The sequence below is a fragment of the Miscanthus floridulus genome, chromosome 9 (assembly GCF_019320115.1).
Source record: "Miscanthus floridulus cultivar M001 chromosome 9, ASM1932011v1, whole genome shotgun sequence".
Taxonomy (NCBI): Eukaryota; Viridiplantae; Streptophyta; class Magnoliopsida; order Poales; family Poaceae; genus Miscanthus; species Miscanthus floridulus.
The window spans coordinates 18278703-18294725 of NC_089588.1; the positions used below are offsets into that span (position 1 = coordinate 18278703).

The 16023-nt window shown below is 55.9% G+C and overlaps 1 protein-coding gene and 1 long non-coding RNA gene across 2 annotated transcripts in view; one reads left to right on the forward strand and one right to left on the reverse strand.

Moving 5' to 3' along the window:
* LOC136483495 (uncharacterized) overlaps window positions 1-11964 on the reverse strand; it is a 36742-nt gene extending 24778 nt beyond the window's left edge. Inside the window, exon 1 of the long non-coding RNA XR_010765464.1 lies at window positions 11362-11964. This is a non-coding gene — a long non-coding RNA (uncharacterized lncRNA). The remainder of the gene's footprint in view (window positions 1-11361) is intronic.
* LOC136484413 (uncharacterized) lies at window positions 796-1554 on the forward strand. Its single transcript, XM_066481623.1, has 2 exons — window positions 796-1099; window positions 1295-1554. The coding sequence occupies exons 1-2, from the start codon at window positions 796-798 to the stop codon at window positions 1552-1554; spliced, it is 564 nt and encodes a 187-aa protein (XP_066337720.1).
* Window positions 11965-16023: the final 4059 nt, after the last annotated feature.

The window sequence follows — 16023 nt, forward strand, 5'->3', positions numbered from 1 at the left end:
TCTCTTCGAGATTTCATCCGGCGCTTCTCCAAGAAATGCACCGAGTTACCCCGCGTCGGTGACTCGGAAATCGTCCAAGCGTTCCTCTCTGGCACCTCCTGCCGAGACCTAGTCCGAGAATTGGGCTGGAACATACCCACCACAGCGGTCGCACTCCTCGACATCGCCACCAACTTCGCCTCAGGCGAAGAGGCGGTTGGGGCCATCTTCCCCAACAACGACGCCAAGGGGAAACATAAGGACGAGGCCCCCGAGGCCTCGCCCACCCGCGTCCCCAAAAGAAAGAAGAAGGGTCGCCCAGGGAAGCAGGAGGTCCTCAAGGTCGGCCATGTCGCCACAGCAGATCGCAGAAATCCCCGAGGCCCCCGGGGCCCCGGGCTATTTGACGACATGCTTCAGAAGCCCTGCCCTTACCATCAAGGTCCGATGAAGCATGCCCTCGAGGAGTGCACCATGCTCCGGCGTTACTATGCCAGGCTTAGGCTCCCCGACAACGATGACGCCAGGAAAAGGGGCGCCGGCGAGAGGAACGGCGATAAATATGATGGGTTCCCCGAGGTACGCAATGCCTTCATGATCTTTGGTGGACCCTCGGCATGCCTCACGGCGCGCCAGCGAAAGAGGGAATGCCGGGAGGTCTTCTCGGTCAAGGTGGCCACCCCCCGGTACCTCGATTGGTCTCGGGAGACAATCACCTTTGATCGGGATGACCACCCCGATTATGTTCCAAACCCCGGGCAGTACCCGCTCATCGTCGACCCGATCGTCGGCAACACCCGGCTTACCAAAGTGCTCATGGACAGAGGCAGCGGCCTCAACATCCTCTACGTCAACACTCTGGAGCTCTTGGAGATCGACCAGTCACGGCTCCGAGGCGGTTCCGCGCCCTTCCACGGCGTCGTGCCAGGAAAGCGCACACGGCCCCTCGGGCGCATCGACTTACCTATCTGCTTTGGCACTCCCTCCAACTACCGCAAGGAGGTCCTCACATTTGAGGTGGTTGGGTTCAAGGGGGCTTACCACGCCATCTTGGGGCGCCCGTGCTACGCCAAGTTCATGGCGGTCCCCAACTACACCTACCTCAAGCTCAAGATGCCAGGCCCCAACGGCGTCATCACCGTCGAGTCCACGTACGAACATGCATACGACTGCGATGTCGAGTGCATCGAGTACGTCGAGGCCATCGCGGAGGCCGAGGGGTTCAAGGGGGCTTACCACGCCATCTTGGGGCGCCCGTGCTACGCCAAGTTCATGGCGGTCCCCAACTACACCTACCTCAAGCTCAAGATGCCAGGCCCCAACGGCGTCATCACCGTCGAGTCCACGTACGAACATGCATACGACTGCGACGTCGAGTGCATCGAGTACGTCGAGGCCATCGCGGAGGCCGAGACCCTCATCTCCAATCTCAACCAGCTTGGTAGCGAGGTTCCCGACGCCAAGCTGCGCGTCGGGACCTTCGAGCCCGCGGAGGCCGTCAAGCTTGTCCCTATCGATCCCACCGTCCCCGACGGCCGAGGACTGAAGATCAGTGCCACCCTCGACAACAAATAGGAAGCCGTGCTCGTCGACTTTCTCCGTGCGAACGTCAATATGTTCGCGTGGAGTCCCTCGGATATGCCGGGCATACCAAGGGAGGTCGCCGAGCACGCCTTAGATATCTGGGCGGGCTCCAGGCCGGCAAAGCAGCGCCTGCGCCGGTTCGACGAGGAGAAGCGCAGGGCCATCGGCGAAGAAGTGCAAAAGCTCATGGCGGCTGGGTTCATTAAGGAAGTATTCCATCCAGAGTGGTTGGCTAACCCTGTATTAGTCAGGAAGAAAAGTGGCAAGTGGAGGATGTGCGTGGACTACACTGGTCTAAATAAAGCGTGCCCGAAGGTCCCATTCCCACTACCACGAATTGACCAAATCGTCGACTCCACTGCAGGATGCGAAACCCTCTCCTTCCTTGATGCGTATTTCGGTTACCACCAAATCAAGATGAAAGAGTCCGACCAGCTCGCGACTTCTTTCATCACTCCATTCGGCATGTACTGCTACTTAACCATGTCGTTCGGCCTTAGAAACGCAGGGGCCACTTACCAGCGGTGCATGATCCAAGTCTTTGGCGAACACATCGGGCGAACCGTCGAGGCCTACGTGGATGACATCGTAGTCAAGTCCAGGAAGGCCGGTGATCTCGTCGGCGACTTGGAGGTTGCCTTCACATGTCTCAGAGAGAAGGGCATCAAGCTCAACCTCGAGAAGTGTGTCTTCGGGGTTCCACGAGGCATGCTCTTAGGATTCATAGTCTCGGAACGTGGTATCGAGGCCAACCCGGAGAAGGTCTCGGTCATGACCAACATGGGCCCGATCCGAGACCTCAAAGGGGTGCAGAGGGTCATGGGATGCCTTGCGGCCCTGAGCCGCTTCATCTCGCGCCTCGGCGAAAAAGGCCTGCCCCTGTACCGCCTCTTGAGAAAGTCCGAGCGCTTTTCTTGGACCACCGAGGCCGAGGAAGCCCTCGCCAGGCTCAAAGCACTGCTCACCAACCCCCCCCTCGTCCTGGTTCCGCCCACCGAGGGCGAGCACCTCTTACTCTACGTCACCGCGACGACCCAAGTGGTCAGTGCGGCCATAGTAGTCGAGAGGCAGGAGAAGGGACATGCTCTACCCGTCCAACGACCTGTCTACTTCATCAGCGAAGTGCTCTCTGAGACTAAGACGTGTTACCCCCACATCCAGAAGCTGGTTTACGCCATAGTCTTGGCTCGACGCAAGCTGCGTCACTACTTCGAGTCCCACCCGGTGACTGTGGTGTCGTCTTTTCCTCTGGGAGAGATAATCCAAAACCGGGAGGCCTCGGGTAGAATAGCCAAGTGGGCTATCGAACTCATGGGGGAAACCTTGTCTTTCGTGCCTCGGAAAGCGATCAAATCACAGGTCCTGGCCGACTTTGTAGTCGAATGGACCGACACACAGCTGCCACCTGCTCAGATCCAATCGGAATGCTGGACCATGTACTTCGACGGGTCTCTGATGAAGTCTGGGGCTGGCGCGGGCCTGCTCCTGGTCTCGCCCCTCGGAGTACACATGCGCTACATGATTCGGCTTCACTTCGCCGCCTCCAACAACGTGGCCGAATACGAGGCCCTCGTCAACGGCCTGCAAATCGCCATCGAACTTGGAGTGCGACGTCTCGACGTACGGGGTGATTCGCAGCTCGTCGTCGATCAGGTGATGAAAGAGTCAAGCTGCCATGACCCCAAAATGAAGGCGTACTGCACGATAGTATGTCGCCTAGAGAACAAGTTCGACGGTCTCGAACTCAACCACGTTGTGCGAAAGTACAACGAGGCCACGGACGAACTGGCAAAGATGGCGTCGGCGAGGGCCCCGGTCCCCCCGAACGTCTTCGCCAGAGACCTCCGCAAACCTTCCATCGACTGCACCTCGGCGGCGGAAGATGGCTCACCGGTCAAGCTCGTCGAAGGGCCCGAGGCCCCCTCTGCCGCCGAGACCTCCGCAGGCGAGCCTAAAGTCCTGGAAATCGAAGCAGAGCCTCCCGAGGCCGACCAGGGTACGGACTGGCGAGTCTCGTTCCTTGATTACCTCATCCGCGGAGAGCTCCCTGCAGACAGGACCAAAACCCGACGGCTTGCACGGCGAGCCAAGACTTACGTCCTCTGCAACGGCGAGTTGTATAGGCGTAGCCCATCTGGTATTCTCATCACCACCGAGGCTGGCCAATCCCTACTTTGGGACTTGCACGCGGGAGTCTGCGGACACCACGCGGCGCCTCGGGCGCTTGTGGGTAACGCCTTCCGCCAAGGTTTCTATTGGCCAACAGCGGTGGCCGACGCCACGAAGCTAGTACGCTCCTGCGAGGGATGCCAGTACTACGCTCGACAGACGCACCTCCCGGCCCAAGCCCTCCAAACCATCCCCATCACATGGGCATTCGCTGTGTGGGGGCTGGACATGGTTGGGCCTCTGCAGAAGGCACCCAGGGGCTATACCCATCTGCTGGTAGCCATCGACAAATTCTCCAAATGGATCGAGGCTCGTCCGATCACTCAGATCAAATCCGAGCAAGCGGTGCTGTTCTTTACGGATATCATCCATAGGTTCGGAATCCCAAATACCATCATCACCGACAATGGGACGCAATCCACAGGTTTGGCGAAGGGCCGGTCGAGTCGTGAGAACGGCCTACGCCTCTGGGCTACGGCAGCTCCCTCACCACCCTTCGCTAAAGGACGGCTTAGGTTCCGAGGAATTTCTTTGCGGGTTCCCAAGATCGAGACAGAGGGCACAGGCTCGGAAGTAGAACAGAAAACGGTTAAAAGGCGCGCGTACGCAAAAACTTTAAAGGCCTCGACGGCCACAAAAATGTCACGGTATGGCAACTAACTCAATCCGGTTACATGGCCCCTTTTGGCCCAGGTCAAAGCTCAAGGATCGGCGGCCGGCGCGGGAGGGACCACCTCTTCTTCAAATAGACCGGCCAGCACTGTGCCAGGTGCCTCGACCGCCTCCAACAGCTTCACGACCTCTGCATCAGCCTCCTCGTCATCTTCTAGCAACACGTAGCCGTCGCTGACAGCCTCGAGGTTGATGGTGTAGTGCGAGGAGACGACGGCCAGGGCGCGCTTGACACCCGTGTGCAACGCGCCCCGGAGCCTCTCGTGGACGCGGCCGCTCAATGCAATCAGGCGGCTCCCAAGGGAGCTGGCTGATTGGACCCCCTCGACGTCTAGGGCCTCGCAGGCGGTACGGACAGCGCTGCGCAGCGCCTCGTGCTCCCGGACCTCAACATCCAGCGCCGCTTGCGCTGCGACGGAGGCCTCAGCCGCCTGGGAGGCCTCTTTCTCCAGATCTACGTCACGACGAGGGGTCAGGAGTCAAACGCGAACCAGAACAAATGGAACAAGGAGCACGGTTCAGCGGAACTCACCCTCGGCCTTGCTCTTCGAGGCTAAGGCCTCGACCCGAGAGGCCTCGGCCGCCTTGGTAGCCTCTGCCAAGGCGACTTTCGTCAGCCGATGCTCGCTCTGCTCCACACCCAGCTGCCCGGCTGTGGCCTTGGCAGAGGCCGTCGCTTCTTGGGCCCGAGACCTGAAGGAGTCTCGCTCCTCCTCTAGTTCCTTGATCTTTGCCACCAAAGGGGCAGATTGCTCGTTAGCCATGGCCAATTCGGCCTAAAGGTCAGCACAACGAAGGCGGAGGTCCTCCACTTCCGCACTCCGCGCCGACAAAAGCCCCTGGGCATCGGCAAGCAGGCCCTTCTGCTGCTGGAGCTAGTCCCAGATATCCCTCTCCCTTCGTAGGAACACCGATTTCCCAAGGGACCGGGTCTCGAGCTCCTAAAGAGGCAAGAAACGCATGTCAAATACTGCGAGGGGGCTCGGAGAGAAAACAACGCGGCACGAGAGAGGAAAGTGCTTACCTGAGTGACACCGGGCAAGTCCTCTTCCATAATAGTCATCGCTGTCTGCAGCGACTGCACTGCCAGTTGGCGGTACTGCTCAAGGGTATCCCATCGCCCCCCCCCCCTCTGCGATATCTTCAAGGGCGAACACGGGCTCCCCCTCAGGGTCAGCCCGGTTCCGCCAAAAAACACGCGGGAAGTTCTACCCACGGGGCTTGGGCCATAGCCGGACAAGGGCCGAACTCCCCTTGGCGGGATCTGGGACTGGCTGCTCCGCGGTACTGGCCGCCTCGACGTCCGCCGCCTCCTTCCCATGGGAGGAATCATCACACGAGATTGTCTGAACCAGGGGCGGCGAAAAAACTTGCTCCATCTCCATCTCCATCTCCATCGCCTCGGCCTCGACGGACCCAGGGGCTCTGGCCTCCGCCATCTCTACCTCAGTGGCCCCGGCATCCACCGCCCTGACTTCGGAGGTCTTAGGGGCTCCGGCCTCACCCTCAATGGCCTCGGCAATGGTGGACGCCCTAGCCTCATTCGCCCCAAGACCCACGACATCGCTGGGCGTGGGCTCCTCCTCCTCCACTCGCTCCACGGCCGCCTCGGCCCCCTTTTCCTGGGCAGCCTCCTCCTCTGAAACGGCCCTGCCCGACGCCGTGCCACGCTGCACGCCAGCCTGCGCCTCTGCTGCCTGATGGGCGGAGGAGCTAATGTTCACCTTGAGCGCCTTATGGGGCGCCAAGGCAGGATCTTCCACCAGATGCTTCTGACTGGAAGCAAAGACACTCCCAAGGTCAGCATGCGACCAAGGGGCAAACAAGAAGTACTACGGACTCCACCAAAAAAGACGCTTACCGCAAACGGGGATGCAGCCGCTTCAGCACCGCCAGCCTCCTCTGCAACGGCGGCGGTGGCGGCAGCAGCACGGCCTCTGTGTCCACCGGTGCCAGCTGGCCTCCCCCGGACCCCAGCACCTCCTCGACCCTTCGCGGAGACAATGGGGTCGCCCCCACCGTCGCTCGCTCCACCTCCACCGTTGAGCCCATCGGGCTGATGGCACGCTCCTCCGACACCCGCGCCTCGGGCGTGTCGGCCTCGGCCCCGGGACGGGCCGCCATCGGCCCTGGGACACCTCCTCCTCCTAGGGGTGTCAGGCTCCTTGCCGACGCCCCGGGCACCATCTCCCTAATGTTGGGAAGGTGTTCTAGGCAGGCCGTCCCCACCTCACGCCCGCTGCCGTCGCCCGAAGAATTCGATACCGACGACGAGGGAGACGGCTCCAACGGGAGACCGTCGAGCTTCTAACGCCCGTGACGAGCGTCCAGCTTTTCGCGCGCGAGGAGCTTCTTCGTGCGCTTCGCCTCCTTGGCATCTTTCTTCTTCTTCTGCTCCTCGGCGCGCGCCCTGTTCACGCCTCGCCGCCGGGCGTCCTCGGGAACGGGCGGCGGGGAGTCTCGCACGTCTCTTATCCCCTGTGGAAACGACGAAGTAAGACAATAGACAAAAAAGGCGAAAAACAAGAAAGCCGCAAAAGCCTCGGCGACATCCAACTTACTAGTGAAATGTGCCCCCGCGACGGGCGCATCGAAAACGGCATCAAATCGCCAATCCTCGGCTTCCCGTCTACCGCCTCTCTCACCCGACGCAGGGTCTCGTCGTCGGTAAGGGCGAAGGCGGACATCTTGATACCGGCGATCGGATCGCTCGGGGTCATCTCGAACAGCCGCCGTCGCCGAGCCATCAGCGGCAGCACCCTCCGACGGTGAAAAGCCGCCACGACCACGGCCGCCGAAAGGCCGCGGTCACGCAACTTCCCCAAGGCCCTCAAGAGTGGTTCCAGCCTAGGCTGATCGACCTTGATGATGCCGTATCCCCATTTCTCTGGCTGACTCTCTACAACCCGCCCAGTATAAGGGGGAAGTCCTCCGCCGTCGTTGCGGAGGTAGAACCAGCTGTCATACCAACGACGATTGGACGATGACAGCTGGGCCGGGACGTAGAGGGACTACCGGTCTTGGAGCACGTGAAGAGTGCAGCCGTCGGCCCTCAGCAGCTTCCGAGCCCCCTTCGTTCCCCCCGGCTTGGTGGTGAACGTCGCTCGGAACAAGTGGAGCCACAGCTCCCAATGGGGAGCGATCCCCAAGTACCCCTCGCAGACGGCGACGAAGATGGCCGCCTGCGCGATGGAGTTGGGGCTGAAGTTGTGAAGCTCCACGCCATAGTAGTGCGGGAGCGCCCGCATGAACTGATCCACCGGCGACCCGAGGCCTCGCTCGTGGAAGACGACGAAGCTCACCACGTAGCCGTCACGCGGCCTCGGCTCCGACTCGTTCCCCGGAGCGATCCACTCCGGCTCGTCGGGGTCGGTGATCGGGCGAAGGAGACCGGCCTCCACGAGCAACTGCAGCTTCTCCTCGGTGACGTCAGACCGCTCCCAGGGATCCGCCGGGAGGATGACGGGACCACCAGCCATTGCACGGTGGAGGACGCTGCTACGGCGGTAATCTCTCTCTCTCTTTCTTTCAGTCTCTCTCTCTCGCCCTTCTCCTCCCTGGCGCTTTATGCTCTCAGCAATGGCATGGAGGCAGCGAAAGCGAATGCGGAAAAGGTAAGGAGGGGGAAGGCGAGGCTCTTTGCGTATTTATGCAGGGACGAGGCGAAACCACCGGGCGACGAAATCGGGGAAGTTTCCCTCAGATCCGGTGCATATAATCCAGATCCGATTTCTCCGCCCACGCGCCCACTCCCTCCTCATTAATTGCGCGTCCCGTCGGCTGACACCATGTCGCATCCAACCACAGCAGCAGCAGGCGCTGTTTCGCCTCCCCAAAAAAGCCGCCTCAAAAGACGCGCCTGCCGTTGTTAGCCGCAGGGAGAAAAATAATCCCCACCCGATTCCTTTCAGGCAAAGGAACTGGGCACCGAGCCCACTACGGTCCAGGGGTTCGAAGGCTGGGCCCTTAGGGGTTTCGACAGCCGCCCCAGGGCAACAGAGTCAGGGGCAACTACGGGCGAGCCTGTACGAGGCCGAGGCCCAAGCAAGCGAAACGCTTGGGACGCCCTATGTCGTGTCCGAGACCGGCAGGGAGGTCTCCGAATGGGATCCCACCGTAGGGAGGCACCGAGCCACCGAGGCCCAGCGAACGGCCTCGGCACCCACTAGAGAAACCCTCCGGTACTCTTGGAGCGCGTCTCCAGACAGCTAGCCGACCCCTAGCGAACGGGGTACGGGCCTCCACTCGGACTTACCCGATAACAGCTCACCGGAAATGCCATCGCTCGCGCCCACCAAGGGTAGCGTGGCACATTCCACCCCTCCTTCCGAGCGAAAAGGAAGCGCGAGGGTCGAACAAAAAGTCAGGAGAACCCCTGACGGCTCTCTTGCTCCGTGCAGAGGCTAAGGGACTCTTCCTGCAAAACATTGCCGAGGCCCAGCGACTTAAGCTCGCACACGAGGGGGCTCGGCAAAACAAACCCTCCTTCCGAGCGAAAAGAAAGCGTGAGGGTCGTTCAAAAAGCCAGAAGAACTCCTGACAGCCCTCTTGCTCTGTGCAGAGGCTAGGGAGCTCCTTCTGCAAAGACGCCGAGACCCCGCGACCTAGGCTCGCACCCGAGGGGGGCTCGGCGGACAGACCCCCACGCGCGGGGGGCGAACCAAAAGCCAGGGGGACCTCTGACCGCTCTCTCGCTCCGTGCGAGAGACTCGGGGGCTCCTCCTGCAACTTTGCCGAGACCCAGCGGCTCAGGCTCGCACACGAGTGGGCTCGGCAAACAACCCCCCGTCCGAGCGAAAAGGACGTGTGGGGGACGGACAAAAAAGTCAGAAGGACCCCTGACCGCCCTCTCGCTCCGTGCGGAGGCTCGGGGGCTCTTCCTGCACCCAAGATAAAGACAAGCGACCCAAGCCCGTTACGGTCCAGGGGTTCGAAGGCTGGGCCCTTAGGGGTTTCGACAGCCGCCCCAGGGCAACAAAGTCAGGGGCGACTACGGGCGAGCCTGTACGAGGCCGAGGCCCAAGCAAGCGAAACGCTTGGGACGCCCTGTGTCATGTCCGAGACCGGCAGGAAGGTCTCCGAATGGGATCCCACCGTAGGGAGGCACCGAGCCACCGAGGCCCAGCGAACGGCCTCGGCACCCACTAGAGAAACCCTCCGGTACTCTTGGAGCGCGTCCCCGGACCGCTAGCCGACCCCCAGTGAACGGGGTGCGGGCCTCCACTCGGACTTACCCGATAACAGCTCACAGGAAATACCATCGCTCGCGCCCAACGAGGGTAGCATGGCATCTTCCACCCCTCCTTCCGAGCGAAAAGGAAGCGCGAGGGTCGTACAAAAAGCCGGGGGAACCCCTGACGGACCTCTCGCTCCAGGCAGAGGCTAAGGGGCTCTTCCCGCAGCATCGTCGAGGCCCAGCGATCCGAACTCGCATCCACGGGCTCGGCAAACACAATGAAAACCCCTCACTCGAAAGAAAAAAAAGCCCCTGAAGAAGTGAAATCCCTCCTCCAGGGCCTCGGGGGCTACACCCGGCGGGTGCGCTCGTGCGCATCCACCGAAACCTTGAGTACGGAACACCATCCTGACAGGAACTATCAAGAGCCAATTCTCGTCAGAACCTCAGGGGGAGTGCCTCCACTCCCCCAAGGCTCAGGGGCTACTGTCGGATACCGTGAGAAGGGGTACCCTAAGCAAGAACCAAAAAAACGACTGCTTAGACTTCGTAAAGACCGAAACCAGCTAACAACCGCTGGCCTCGGCCAATTATCCGTATCGCTCGAGGCCCCCTCACCGCTGGCCTCGGGCGATCCCCCACCGAAGGCCTCGGCCGACCCCCTCTTGTCGTAGGCCTCGGCCGGGTCGCCGACCCTCCGCCTCACGCGAGGCAGGCTCGGCAACACTCCGCTGTCTCTTCCTTCACCTGTCCCTCTGACAAAACGTCGCGTCGCATTAACTCAGCCAACTGCTGCCACTGACATCGGCCGCATGCTCGGCACAGTACAGCGGAATGGCCGACGGGACGGGAGGCAGGACTGGGCAGGGGTTACCCGCCACTATGCCCACCGCTATGCACATGGTTGGCGCCCATGCCTCACTGTGCTGCCAACTCCTGCTCCGAGAACAACGCGGCGTGGGGAGCCACGTCCGGGATACTGTGGCCTCGGAATCAGTACCCAGGACCAATAATTCCCTCCAAAGCCTCGCCGGTTTGCTTCAGAGGCTCGGCAGCTTGAGGCTCCATGTCCGCCGAGCCCCCCACGATGGCTCGGCCTCGGCATCTGCAGAGCCTCGGCTCCCTACAACGTCATCGCACGATGACCGGCACGTCACCCGCCATGCCCTGCCTCAAGCTGTACTGGAGCCTCACGACGCACAAGATCAAGTACGATCGGCACGTCACTTCTGCACGACAGGGACGGAGCCACTCCATCGACCATACCGCAACAGTGGCTGGCTGCAGGGCTCGGATACGCCGTCCCTATTCATAGAACGCTATGTAGCAACATATGTACGTTCCTGGCTCTCCCTTGGAGTATAAAAGGGAGGGACCAGGGCCATTTCTAGGAGAGGAGAACAACGAACAGAAAGAGGAACTCACCCATAGAACCACACACTTCCGCGCTGCTTGAGAACAACGCCTCAAGCAGTCCGCACCGCCCCTGCCGAGACCTGGGGCTAGCTCTCTCTCTCACCTAGCTTGTAACCCCCTACTACGAGCACTCCGGTGCAAGGAATACAAGATCGATCTCTCAGACTGGACATAGGGCGTCGATTGCCTGAACCAGTATAAACCTTGTGTCTCTTTGCATCACCATCCGGAATAAGGGGCACGCAGCACAAATTCACTCGTCGGTTGAGCGACCCCCGGTTCCAAAACACCGACAACACCGACACAAGTGAACAAGAAATTTTTTTTTGGAAAAACACGAAATTGTTTTGCGCGTCGGGGCTTACCTGATCGAGTCGCTGAATCGGAGGCGTAGGCCGTCAATCCTGCTCGTCAGCCGCGTCGGAGACTCGGGCAGACTCAGCAGTCAGCGCTCCCGCCGGCCGACGATCGATGGCCGTCACTGGCGACCGGGCGCCGCATCGCCGGCTGGCCTCGGCGCCTCCCCACATCCACTCTGCGGTCCAGCGGATTTGCTTGGCAGTCGCGAAGGGGGTCGCAACCTGCCTAGGTATATCTGCATGATCGTCGCGATCGATGGAACCGGCATTTTAGCCATAGAAACACGTGAAGTGTGAACCAGAAGGCAAAAATCGTGAAAGATAAATGGGCCTAATAGACTGGATCACGTAAGCCCATGCGGCAGCCCACGTACCCCTTCGTTAAATTCCGGTCAGCAAATCTTACCGTGAATTTGGGAAGAGAATCTCTTGGCGAGTGGCTCTGCAGTAGTGTTATCAAGGGGTCGATGGGCACAAGCTTTTTTTTGCCTTTACTTATCTTCGATATTGTGCTATTGTTTAGAACGTGGCAGTGTGAGCAAAGAAGAAAAAAAGGGTTCCATACTTTTGAATGCTGATAAAATGGTAGTAATAATAGACAAAAGTGTTCAATTCCATGTGTAAAATGTCAATTTGAATCCTAAGCTGAAGTGAGGATGCTGTATATTTCAATACCACTCATCTTGCATTTCCAGTGAATGATATTTGCACTCTGCTGCACAGATGGCAGCATGTCAGCATGTGGCTTTACACTACACACACGCAATGGATTGAACACGTAAGGAGCACAGCATTGCGTCAGTTAAGCGGTCGTTGCCATCTATTTATTTTATTCTCATAAATTTGAATCACAACTTACCTCCTAGGCTCCTACTGCTGTTCTATGTGAGATTGTGGAGGATGCAGATGGCTCCATGGCCGCCCTACCAAAATTACGTGTATTTGCTGCTGAAAGGGACAATTTGAAGATTATACCCGTTGCTGACTTGATTATAAATGAACTTGAGCTCGTGGTGCTTTACAAGCATGTTGCCAATTTGCCCCGAAGACAATAGTCAGCAAGTAGGCATGGCATACATCAAGGTGTCATTACTAATTTCTAATTACCATTACTGGTCAACAATTTTCTCTTTGATTATTAATTTGATGTGCGTATGTTAAGATGTACATCAACAATTAAAAATATCACTCCTTCTATTTCAAATCATAATATGTTTTGGTTTTTCTAAGTTCGTAACTTTTTATATGCACTTAGCAGCGGCGGATCCAGGAAAAATTTTAGGGGGAGCTGAACAACACATACTTCCGACTGCTGCTCGATCTTAAGTCTTAGCCCCACCTACACTATAGAACTTTACCTAAAAATTCATAGGGGCTCTAGAGAGGTTCCACTGCTCCGGTATGGGTACGGGGCTCGAGCCCCCCCCCCCCCCCCCCCCCCCCCCCCCGGCACTTAGATATAGTGTAGTCTAAATACATAGAAAAACAATGTATAGAAAAGTTTAAACAACTTATAATTTGGGGCATCCCGTTGTCAGCATAAGTCATGTATTCCAGCATATCACAGAGTGAGAGGGTTGTATCATGACGTAACTGATAACGAATGAATCCCAATGTTGCAATAAAAAAATGGAAGTGGGCTACTAATGCTGATTGCATGGTCCCTGCAAATTAATCGTGCTGCTGTGCTGAATTGCTTATATATGCACAAAAGGCGACGAGGGACCGACGACGGCTGCGTAGAGCCAGGTCTTGGCTTCTTTCGTTCCATAGAAGAAGAAAAAACTAAGAGGTGCTTCTAGACCGGTGCCGTGAAGAGCCGAAGACTCGAGCTGCAACCCAGGCCTTTAGATTGTTTCAAAGTTCCAAGTTTTTTCACTCTCTCTTCATCACATCAAATCTAGGGACACATGCATGCAGCAGTAAATATAGATAAAAAAAATAATTAATTATACGATTTGATTGTAAATTACGAGATAAATCTTTTGAGCCTAGTTAGTCCATGATCGGACAATAATTATCAAATACAAATGAAAGTACTACAGTGCCAAATTTTTCTAACTCTTGCCATCTAAACAAGACCCCAATTGGGTTGTAGTGCAACGAAAATATTTATTTAAGGGGGTGTCCAGCTCACAGCTTGGACTGATGGACCTGTTATCTGGGGAGCAGGTGAGACTCTGGGCCAGGCCACCATGAATTGAAAACGTGGCCAAACGTGTTCCATCGGAAAACACATTGGTTGCAAACTGTTTTTGATGGGAGTAAACATGAAAAAACTCCACTCAAAAAAGTAAACATGAAAAGGCCCTTAAAAATAGTATTTTGTTATAATAAGCACCTAGGGAACAAAATCGGGCTTGGCTTCCGTTTTCTTTTAGCTTTTAGTCACTTGATTGAGGTCCATAGTTTGTCTCCGGTTGTGCTAAGTGTGTGTTGTTCAAGTTGTTAGTAGAGTTAGTGTTAGAGTGAATGAAGAAGGTAAAGTTTTAGTAGTTGGCCTTTCTGCTTGAGCTACTGGTCTTTGTATTTTATTAGTCTGGGTGGTTTTGGGCGTTTGTCAGTTGTCACTCAAAAAATAGACTTACACTCTTTTTATATTTTCTGTTAATAAAAATTATGACAAAACTTTGCCGTCCTTTAAATAAAAAAGATGGTGTGCATCTATGTAGGTACTTAGTCAAAAGAAGCTAAGGTACATAAATCCGTACAAAAATCACAAATTTGAATGATGCTTTGTCACGACAGAAAGTTAATAAGGTACATAGCTATCAAGCTAGTTTAACCTTAAATTTCTTGCTTTGTCAGCAAGTTAGTAGAGAAGAGTCAATTACATTGTCAGGCAGATTCGTGTGCCCTGCGTCTGGCTGTTCGGCAGGACTGAAAAATAAGCCAAAATACTGTTCTGGCTGATTATTATGAGAAAAAAATAATGTTCTATCTGGACATAAACAATGTTTCTGTGAGTGAGCTGGCCAGCCAGGCTTAGCCCAGCCAGCCGTCAGATTTCCAGGACCTAAGTACGTACCGACTGCACAGACAATAGGCCTGTTTAGCATTTAAATAAGTTGTTGTTTGACTGTCTCCAACAAAGAACTTATATAGACACCCAAACCTAAAATGGGTAGCAAAAGGTCTAAAATCAGCCTTCAACAGAGTATCTATATGGTTGACCTATTTTGGGTTGTCTGAGAGACACAACTCAAATATGGGCATCCTCTCTCTTGAAAATCCATTTACAGAAATAATTCTCTTTTAGGTCTTATTGGCCCCGTTCGCTGGTCTGAAACTTGGCTGAAACTGACTGAAAAAACATTGTTCCGGCTGAATTGTTGTGAGAGAAAAACACTGTTCCGGCTGAAAAAATAAGCCAAACAAGTCATTTTTAAGACAAGCGAACGAGGCCATTGTTGAAAAAGATGCCGAATAGGTATCGAAACTTTTATATGTAGCGCTACCTAAAGTGGATGGTGTGGTTGGAGATAGCCTTAAGTTGAGAGTTTTTGCACCCAAAACGACGGCCTACATTGAATATTGAACAGTACTATAGTAGTGTCCCACGTCCCGTGGATATTGTCGCTCTGAATTGTTAGGAGAGGAGGTTGGTGCGGTGTTTGTGGCTCCTTTAGTTTCAGGATTTGCCAACCTAAAAGCTAAAGCTAGGATGACTTCTATATTCATTACAATTTACAAAGATGTTAACTAAGGAAAATACTAACATAATATTGGAATGAAAAAAGAGAGATAAAAAAATGGGTCCCGTTCGCTGGTCTGAAATTTGGCTGAAAAACACTATTCTGGCTGAATTATTGTGAGAGAAAAACACTGTTCCGGCTGAAAAAACAAGCCGAACAAACCGAATATAAGGTAAGCCGAACAGAGCCACGGTCTCATAGACAAGAAACTATTACACTATTCCTCAGCAAGCTGTTCCTCGCAGCTGCTGTTTTTGGCTCAAGGGAACACCCTCTATATCCAAAGGCAAACCAAGATATGGAAAATATAATAAGTGGATAATGAAGCGAGAAGACTCGTAAATTGTGGTTAAACAAAAATATATTTTTAAGAAAATATACATTAGAATATAATTTCTACACCATTTATTTCAAATTATAAGTCACTTTGACTTTTTGGTTCATTTATTTTGCTATGTATCTAGATATATTATTTATCTAGATGTATACTAAAATGGATGTATCAAAAAGAGTAAAATGCAGGCTGGATTCTCAAACTTTTTTTAGGAAAAAGAACCGCAAGGCCCCCGCGTCGTCGCCGCAGGGTCCTTCTGCGTGCCTCCCCGGCCCGGCTGCCGCCGGAGCCCGACGCCGGAGGTCCAGTCGACGGTAAGGAAGGTGGCGGCTAGGTCCTCTCCCTCCCTCCCATGGAGTTCCTGCAGTGGATTTAGGCGACGTCACGGAGGAGCTGGCGAGCGGAGCTGCCAGCGCCGGTGCGGACGGATCCACCTCCCCACAGCTTGATCTGCCTCCCCATCCGGCGCAGGCGACCTCCGTTGACCCGTCGGTGCCCGGCTCCAAAAGGTCCGGCGCCGGCCTCCTCCCCTCTCGATCCGGCGGCTTGGGGCCAGATCCGGTGGCCTGCTAGCTGGATCCGGTGGTTCTTTGCCGGATCCGGCGGGGAGCCCATGCGTCCACGGCGGCGGCTCCAGCC

Excerpts from the sequence above, each read along its gene's own strand:
- LOC136484413 (XM_066481623.1), top strand. The coding sequence starts at position 796 with ATGGACAGAGGCAGCGGCCTCAACATCCTCTACGTCAACACTCTGGAG. Across the intron at positions 1,100-1,294 it reads CCTCAAGCTCAAGATGCCAG|GCCCCAACGGCGTCATCACC; the intron begins GCCCCAACGGCG and ends TCAAGATGCCAG.